This window comes from Clarias gariepinus, chromosome 16, assembly GCF_024256425.1.
Source record: "Clarias gariepinus isolate MV-2021 ecotype Netherlands chromosome 16, CGAR_prim_01v2, whole genome shotgun sequence".
In the NCBI taxonomy this organism is placed as follows: domain Eukaryota; kingdom Metazoa; phylum Chordata; class Actinopteri; order Siluriformes; family Clariidae; genus Clarias; species Clarias gariepinus.
In genome coordinates, this window is record NC_071115.1 from 15,574,672 (window position 1) to 15,584,260 (window position 9,589).

The window sequence follows — 9,589 nt, forward strand, 5'->3', positions numbered from 1 at the left end:
ACTTTTTTTTTTACTACTTTTTGTAGCAGTCTTGTAACCACTGGCTCTCCTGTTTTTTTTTTCCATACAAGCATGCCTTAGAAGGACATAAATAGTTTAAATAGCACAGACAAGTGTGATTCAGCTTTGTGTGCAAGACTTCCTCTCTCTCTTTCTCTCTCTCTCTCTCTCTCTCTCTGTGTGTGTGTGTGAGCAAGTGTCCACGCGTCCTCGTAGGCTAGAGCTGTTTTTTTGAAAACACACCAAACCCAAGAGGATACTCCGAGGAGAAAGAGGGAGTGTAAAGGCAAAATGAGACTGAAGTAAACTAAAAGTCTCACATGTCCAGGGAATAAATTAGTGGCTTCCATTTTCTTTATTTGTTTTCCTTTTGTTGCTAGAGCAGCTTGCAAGTTGCAGGGAAACGAGGAAGTGCTGAGAGACAGAGTGTTGACTAGCATATTGCCGCATTTCAGCACTTAAGGATCCCAGGTAAGCTTTAAACATGTTTGTGGAGTGTATTTCATGTGGACAGAGTTCAGTATTTTCTTTTTTTAAAGCTGTTAGAAGGAAAATAAGTAGGGTGTAGCAACATACAGTATGCTAAACACGCGTCTGGGTACTGTAGTTTGTTTCTGGTTGGATGGACAGAACGGACATAGCAGAAACATACAGTAGAAGGGTGTTACGTAGAAACAGTGTGTAGACCATGATATTGAAGTGTGATAAATGTGACTTTTGTGTATAAATTCTCTTGTGCTGAGTCATTTGAGCGCGTCCTCCATTTCACTGTCAAACATCAGATCTCTGTCCCCGCCCTTTCTCCTGAACACATACACACACACACACACACACACACACACTCTCTCTCTCCACGCATCCCACACGAGAAGGCTTCAGCAGTGACAATAACAGATGATGAATAAATTATAAAACACATCACATGCATGAAATAAGATACACCTTTTCCTGCAGAAGATGGAAGTGATAACCACTCATGTCCAGGACACAGAGCCTGAGGAACTGAGGGATTCTGCTGAACCAGGTGGGAGTTTGCTGTCCAGGGCTGTGATTTTTCAAACACATTTAATTGTTAAATTAGATGTCATATTATAAATATAATGTAAATTGTAAGTAAGAATGTGTTTGGCCTGAAAAGGCTTTAAAGACAGATGGGTGTAGAATCTGAATTATATAATGGAAGATTTTATGGTAGAAGAATGAGATGAAGGCTGCAAGCATTCCTCAAAACTGTAGACAAGTTGGTCAGTCAGTTACAAAATGAAATGTGTTAAAGCTGCCACCCTCCATTTTAAACACACACCCATTAAACAAGTTGATGCACATTGTGTTCATATTAGCCCAGGGCTAAAAACCTGTCTAGTTACTCCTGAGACACTGATGAGAATGTGTTGAAGTTTGGCAGGTTTTCTTTGCTCCTAAACAAAGCACCTTATTTTGTAAACCTCTTTAAATGGTATTTGATATACCCTTTTTTTTTTTTTTTTTACTTTTTATATTTAAAAGGAGGGATGTACAGTACTGTACTTTTATAATTCAGATGTGCTACATATCAAGTGGCGCTAGATGGAGCTGTTGCATCATTCTCTGAGACAAAGCTCAAAACTTACTAAACTCTGTTACTAACACAATAGTCTTATCACATTTTGTGTGTTAATGATAAGTAGGTATTACTAATGTTGGTTTCATAAAATGATGAAAGAATAAATTCTGCAATACTGATTAGGCTCCGAAAAGCACTTGTTTAATGGTGATCTTATTTAAAAGATTGTAATCTGGGGTATATATGCATAATGATGAAGACTGGTAGGGTTTACTGTTTTATGTTAGATCCATGGATGGTGATACGCTGCATCACATTGTATAATCACGTCAGATCTAAATATATATATATATATATATTAGGTGTGTGTGTATAAAATACTGTGCAAAAGTCATCATATTTCTTCATATTAAGGTAAATAAAATGAAATGTAGATTAAAGTAAAGAAATTAGACTTAATGTTTTGCTGCAACAGGATGCAAAGTGTCTAAAGATAAAAAAAAAAATCTGTTCCATTCACTCAGCATTCTGTGCCACCAGTATATTAATCGCCAGACTTATCATCTGTCATCATCTGCACTTGTTTCGCACTGGTTCATGCCTTAGGTTAGATGGTTTTTATGCTTGAATGACTCATAGGTCAATGTGGCTTAACAAACAAAAACATTCCTCTGAAACTGGTCAGATACAGGGACTGGACTGAAAACGAGAGCCAAAAAAAAAAAAAAAAAAAAACTCCCAAAAACAAAAGCAAGAAAAGTTCTTCAAGATGCCTGTAGGACTGTTTCTCAAGACTATGTTAAAAATACAAGAAAGTATGGTCCTTTACTCCTCTCAATTCCTTATAATTTGTTATAAAGACTTTTACGCAGTACACAATGAGATCTATTGTTATTATACTTGGTAATTGTTTAGGTAACTACATCTCTCAACACCAGTTGTAAAGTTTTACACCTGATCCAACTCACACCATGAACTTGATAAAGCTGTGTCCTGTGTAAAGGTACAGAGATATTAGTCTTTATCTTCAAATTATGTAGTTAATAGTAAATGATTGTGAAAATAATATAGGATTATAGGATTGCATGTCAGAACAGAAATAAGAGAAAAATATCTTGGTGACTGGATATGAAATATCTAAAAAAAAAAACACTAGTAAAAATCATAATTTAATATAAACACTAAACATTATGACTTCAAGTGCATTTTTCCACAGGTGTGTATAAAAAAATGTTTTGTTTTTTTTAACCAAACCCAAAAACTAAAAATGTCTTTATGATCACTTTGTGTGTGCGTTTAGAGAGTGAGCTAAGGTTGGTGTTGCTGGGCTGGTCAGGCACAGGGAAAAGCAGAGTGGGTAACACCATCCTTGGCAGTTCAGTGTTTGATACCCACCATGGTTCCACCTCGCAGAAGCCAGTAACTCTGAAGTGTGAGAAAAGGTGTGCAAGCGTGGCTGGGAAACAAGTAAGTCTTTTCCAAGATTCTTTACAGTATCGATACAGCTTCTCTTTTCAGGAATGAATGCGTTAAATTTTTTTACTGGGGAAAATATTTTAAATAATGAACAGTTTTTGCAATTATGAGATTCTAATCGTGTAAGCAAAAAAGTTAATCCACAAAGAGTTCCATTTACAGAAAATGCAAGCATGTTAAATGGAGAAAGAGGGAACATGTGTGTTATTTTTGTAGTTTATTTGTTGTATTATGCTGAACTTCTTAAAGTCAACTAAATTACACTATATATCCTTGTGGTGTATATCCTGTCATGTGTATGTGGTTGTTGTATTATCTTTCACGTTGCACAAGGTGTCCTCATTGGCCACTTTATTAGTAACACTTGTACACTTGATCATTCGTGCAACTCTCTAACGAGCCTTATTAACACACACCACTGACTCACCAAAACAGGGCAGTTCAAAATTTGCAGGGAAAAAAAAAACAAGTGAGTTTTTTCCAGTCCAGTTTGGGTAAATCTGTGCCCACTGCAGCCTCACGTTCCTGTTCTTGGCTGACAGGAGTAGAACCCATTATGGTCTTCAGCTGCTGTTCCCCATCCACCTCAAGTTTCACCACGGTTGTAATGAATGGTTATTTAAATTACCGTAACCTTCCTGTTAGATCAAACCTGTTTGGACTCATTTTCATCAACCAGGCATTTCCATCTGCAGGCTTTGCATCATTCTGTAAAAACTTTAGAGACATTTTTAAACTAAAAATTCAGAGATTTTTAAAAACTCAAGTTTACATTTCTCCCCATTTCGATGTCCGATACTCCTTTACCTGTGTCTGAATGATGTTATGCATTGTGCAGCTGCCATATGATTGGCTGATTGGATAACTGCATGAATGAAGAAACGTATAGGTATTTATGTTAAAGTGACCACTGATTGTATGAATAGCATGACATTTAAAATGGTCTAATGTTTTCTTCATGTCAGGTGGTTGTGGTGGACACTCCAGACTGGTTCTATTCAGAGAGGCCCCTAGAGGAAGTACACCACCAGCTGGCTGAGTGCGTATCTCTGGCCGCTCCAGGACCCCATGCCTTTTTGCTCTGCACCGCTATTTATCGCCAATGTGAGAATCTCCAGGCTCTGGATGCCTTAGAGAAAGTGTTCGGTGTCAATGCCATCACCAAACACACTGTTGTCCTGTTTACTGATACAGAGAAGCTGCCAGAGAATCAAACACTAAAGGAGTTCCTTAACACTGAGCGAGAAGATTTGCTGGAATTGGTGCAGAGATGTGGAGACCGGTATCATGTCATAAGATTTGAAGGAGAAAAACAAGAAGAGAAAGATAGAAAAAATGTAGAGGAGTTGCTGGAGAAGGTGGATGGGATGATAAAGGAGAGCAGGGAGGAATTTTACAGCTGTCCTCCTCTCCTTCACGCAGAGGCAGAAGAGAGAACGGTGGATGCGGATTATGAGGAAAGCACATCCAGTGAATTTGTGAGCAAGTGGAAAGAAGAGGTAGAATCAGACTCGGACGCAGAGCCAGAAGCGAGTGCGGAGAAAACAGACGAGAGCACGGATGATCTTGAGGTGGAGCAGGACACCGCATTATCTCCTCCTGCACCTCCTCCCCCGTTCTTGCGCTGGGTTTGGGACTCACTGGTTGGGTGGGTGCTGTGGCTGCCCAGCCTGGTGAGAGGTTCCACTTTACTCGGCTCTATAGTGGGGTTATTCTTTGGGGGTGCCATGGGGGCTACTGTGGGCTCCGTTGCCACCGAGGTAGGCAGACGAAAAAACAAAGCAAAAGTAAAATCTAAATAACACACTCTATACACAGTAGGACACTTAATAAAACTAAAAAATGTATACATTTCTTTACAAAATAAATAAACATACGGCTTATGTATGAAAGTTGCAGTACTTTATATCAGTAGTAACAGCCAAAAGTAACTACATTTAAGCTAATGCTGAAGGATAGTCAAGACTTTCTTGTGATCTTGGTTTGTAAAACAAGGTAAAAGTTAAAGTAAAGATTTGTAATCAGATTAAACCAGACCATGAATCTTTACTTGGAGCCTTTTTTTTAAGTTTGGAAAAAGCATCAGTATCTGTTATTTATATACTACAGTGGGTATTCAAAAGATCGCTATTACATCATGGAAATTAACACTTTTTTACAAAATTCCTTACTCTATATAATTTTGTGCTGCAAAATGAATTGAATAAACATTGCAAACGAGATGTGGACCTGTGAAATTATCTTATCGCAAATGGTTATAATTTATTACAGGTAATATACACATTCAATAATTTATGTATTTATATAATTTTCTAAATGAATATTGGCAAACATCATAATGTGATTATTTGCTGTTTGAATACTAAAGTGTGTATTTAATAGTGCCAATATGTGTCAAAATTATAACAGCATGAATTTTTGATCAAATCTGCAGCACTTTGTAAACATGCAGTTTCTTCCACTCATGATGGCAGTCATGTCATGTGTGATGTGCGAGATTGCGACAGCTTTCAGATCCAGCCATGAGAACAACCTTAGTATGTTCTACTTTCTTAAAGGCCGACATTTTGTTAAAAAAGTGGTAATTTGTCATATACTGTTTATTTAGACTTTTGAGACACCATATAGAATAACAGAAATTCTTTCTAAAATGCTATAAAAATAATAGTGTTTTATTTGTGATACCCATCAGGATACCGGTAGGTTACGAAGGTAGAAAAGTCCACAGTGTTGCATCTGTAATGATGGAGAGTCAAATTACTAAGTGGAATTGCTTTTAAGTGAAAGTTGTTTACCACATGGGTTTTACTCTGCTCATTTATTTACTTGACTTTAAAGCTGTGCAAACATCAGAGACTGTTATTTTGCCTTGATGATTATTTAAGAATCATAAGTTGCTTATCTACTGTATCTCGGTGCGCACGAACTGTTGTGTTCCTGTTTGTTTTTATCGGCTCACATGCACTTTCACAATACAGATTAATAAAAACACTAAAAAAAACTATCTAATCTAAAATCCCTATACACATTTATAGTGCTTCTACTTTCCATTCATACGGGTTACATGGATCTTGTAAAGCTGTTCCCAATTGCAGATAACAGTGTATTATTAGGCACAGCTCAAGTGCTACGTTACTCATACAACACATGCTGTTTAGACAGCTTTTTGATTCACTGAGAAAATAGAAATCTGGTTTTTATTGGCAGGAGTGCTTTGCTCTCTAGCGTATGCGTTTTGTGTGACTGAAAACGTAAAAGTAAAACTACATAATCCAAATACGTTGTCTGAGTGATTAATGGGTCTCTTGTTCAAATTTGCGTGAAACGGTCGTAAAGAAATTAAGAATAAATTGGAAATAAAATGTTTGAAATGTTAGGGGTTGGATACAATACATCAATACAACAATCTTATTTTAAGGTTGTTTTGAATTATTTTCCAATAAACCTTCTTAGGTGAGATATAGTTGTTTTATCTGAAAGTGTGTGAAACCTGGAGATAAGCATGGAGAGGGCGTAAATGCGACTGGAAAAAAGACAGCATGCAGATAAAGATGTCGAGAATTTATGTACTCTGCTCTGTACTTTAGCTTTAACCCCTCTGCTCTTACACTTGATCATGCGCTTGCTCTTTTCTTTTGTAAGGGCGGGTTTATGGTTTTGATGGTGTGTAAGCTGTAAGTGATACTCTGCAAAACCCATCAGTCAATAGACTCATCTCTTTATTTCTGCCTTCACTATGGCAAAGCATGTCCGTATGTGGGTGGTCCAGAGAGGAAAGGAGGGAGGCTTGCTCTTTTCTGAAGGGAGAATAGAAGAGTGAAGAAAGAGAGAGAAAGCAGGAGGGGAGGGAAGGAGGGGAAGAAGGCAGCTTGCTCTTGGACACACATCTGTCTTGCAGATGTGCCCTCTGCCGTTGCTTAAATCAGGGGGAAAAAAGTTTTGTTTTTTTTCCAAAAGAAAAAGGGAAAATTGGTGCTAAACAGATCTTTATTGTCTGGGATTTCGGACACATTACAATACGGATGATAATCAGTCTGAACTAGAGGCATGTTCCTCTGGATGCTCCCTTATGAAAGAAATGGTTCGGGAATGATGTAGTGTGGTCCCCTGCGTGTTTAAAAAGGAACACCTGTCCAAATATTATTCTGTCCTTTCAGGGAGGACGCAGAGAGAGGGAGAGATGACAGAATGAAGGAGAGACATTGGATGGGTGCAGAAGAAGCTATGGAAAGAATGAAAAGGAGATTGTGTATTAATCTGGGGGGAAAATGTAGAGTTGAAAAAGGAGGAGGATTAAAAGCAAAACATTTTTTCAAAATTTTGTTCTTATAAATACAAACAAAATCTGTACGTCACAATCATTTTTCATCACTCATATGTGCTGCACATGTCAAGGTGCTAAACATGGACATGCATGTAACAGCCCTCAGGAGCTGACATGGAACTGATTTGTGCTCACGTTCTCATCAGTGCTCCGTCAGTAACTTAGAGATGCTGAGTTTTGCTGTTTTGGCCATCAGCTGAAATGTGGCGAAGAACAGTCCAAGTGCACATTCCACAATATCGCTGTTATCATCAATTCCTGCGGGTTATAACAATGCTGAAAAACCAAAAGGAAATAAACAGAATGACACACTCTTTCCGCCGAAGCTCCCATCCGAGCTTATTTACATCCACTGCCTGCATACCTTTTCAAACCACGAAAGTTATTGATACACACACACACACACACAAGACACAGTGAATCATAACAGCAGGTTATGATTCAATATCACAATGTTCAAATAGGACAATAAAAATTCCTCCTTTAGCAGGAATATGGTGTTATCATAAAAGTGATTTATATGTGGAAGCAAGAGTTAAGTAACTGCAAGCACTTTTGGAGCAGAAGAAAAATAACTTGGCTGAACCTATGAGGTGATGATGGTTAGATATGAAGGTAACGATCGCCTGTAAATTGTAATCTACACCCGAAGGAGACCGAGTCCCCCACGTGGAAAATTATTTGCATAATGTCAGGTCTGTTGCTCTCCAAGTTATATATTAAAGAGTAACCTGTCTGTGTTTTATCCATGCAACATAAATCAGCGAGTTGCTGTTACTGGCCCTTGCAGCTACACATGCTCTAGCCAAAACACACTGCTGGTGATTCACTATAAACCATGTTATTCTTCTAAAACACACCAGTGTCCGGTGGCCAACTCGGTGTGTGTGTGTGAGAGAGAGAGAGAGAGAGGGAAAAATAGGAGGGAGAGATGAGTTATTCTCCACCTATTTGGAGTTCATCATATCTTTTTTTTTAGTTTTTTATTCTGCCTTTTGTAGAACCTCAGCAGATGTGTGATTTAAAACAATTTATGACAATTTTCACATAATTAATTACAGCATTATATTTTGATAGTTGTACATTTATGTAGTACATTTAGAGTCATTTGAATCACTTGGTACATTAGTGATCAATAAAGTTACAGCTGAGTGTAAAACATTGCTGTACAAAACATTTCCAAATGAAATATGGGTGCGTCCTGCAATAAGACATCTGTCCAAAAAAAAAAAAAAAAAAACAACAACAACAGAGAAATTGTTACAAATCTATCAAACTTCAGACATGACTTGGGAAAAGGAAAATATATAACATCTGGCAGAATTACAACAGATGTGCAAAGAAGAATAGACAAGTAGTGGCCAAGCAACCTGCGGCAAAGTTCGAACTGATATTTTAAGAGGAAAAGACAAAGATTTTTCGTAAATAAAATACTGTATATCCGTCAGGGTTTTAACACGTTTAACAAGGTGTTATTAGAAAATATTTATCATGCTAAATTACTACTGTTATTACTTACTGTAATAACTAAAAATAACTCTACATACACACATTTATATTACTTTATGAGTTGTTTATGAATGAAGAACTGTAAAATCCAATAATCTAATCTGGTTATTATACTGTATTTCTTAGTTCTTTTAGTTTTGGTCCAAGAGTTACAGCATTAAATTTGCTTATCATAAAGATTTAAATATAAACATTAAGTATAAATCTTTTTTTTAAAGGAATAACAGTTAAAGTTTGTAACTAAATTGTTGCTATTATTATAGCTTTTTTATCTCCCCAAACCATGTTTCTTTTTCTGGCTAATTGTTTTTAGTAAAACACTCATATAGATTTGTCTTTTAAGTAGGTATTAATAAAATTAATAAATCCTTAAGAACACCCGAAAAAAGCATCCCCCTGGTAACGGCACACTGCACTTATTTATGTACACACACCTGCTGTTACCTAACATTTATGAGACCAAAGCTCACTGAGAAAAATGCCAATGTTCATTTATTGCTTTTGGGTTTGAAAGTTTTGCCAAGAACAGGAGTCTTTGCCAAGCCTGGGAGGTGTGCTGTTAAAACAATGCGCTGTTGATTTTTAAAAGAGTTGCACTGTAACCCGATTTGGTAATCAGGGGCAATCAAATTCTTGTTTATCCAGGTAGTAAAATAAACAGTTATAAAGGCTATGAGCAGCATCAACTGACTCACACTGAACCAAGAGATGTTTATAATTTTTTTTTTTTTAATTGG

At 37.0% G+C, this 9,589-nt stretch overlaps 1 protein-coding gene across 2 annotated transcripts; it reads left to right on the forward strand.

The window, feature by feature from the left end:
* The first annotated feature begins 175 nt into the window (after positions 1-175).
* On the forward strand, positions 176-6,023 carry si:dkeyp-69e1.8 (uncharacterized protein LOC100001340 homolog). 2 transcript variants are annotated; one of them, XM_053515461.1, is made up of 4 exons: positions 176-471; positions 873-1,024; positions 2,844-3,010; positions 3,985-6,023. In XM_053515461.1, the coding sequence occupies exons 2-4, from the start codon at positions 958-960 to the stop codon at positions 4,819-4,821; spliced, it is 1,071 nt and encodes a 356-aa protein (XP_053371436.1). In that variant the 5' UTR covers positions 176-471; positions 873-957; the 3' UTR covers positions 4,822-6,023. The 2 variants fall into 2 exon arrangements, with proteins under 2 accessions (XP_053371436.1, XP_053371435.1); XM_053515460.1 differs by having other exon boundaries at positions 955-1,024.
* The last annotated feature ends 3,566 nt before the right edge of the window (positions 6,024-9,589 follow it).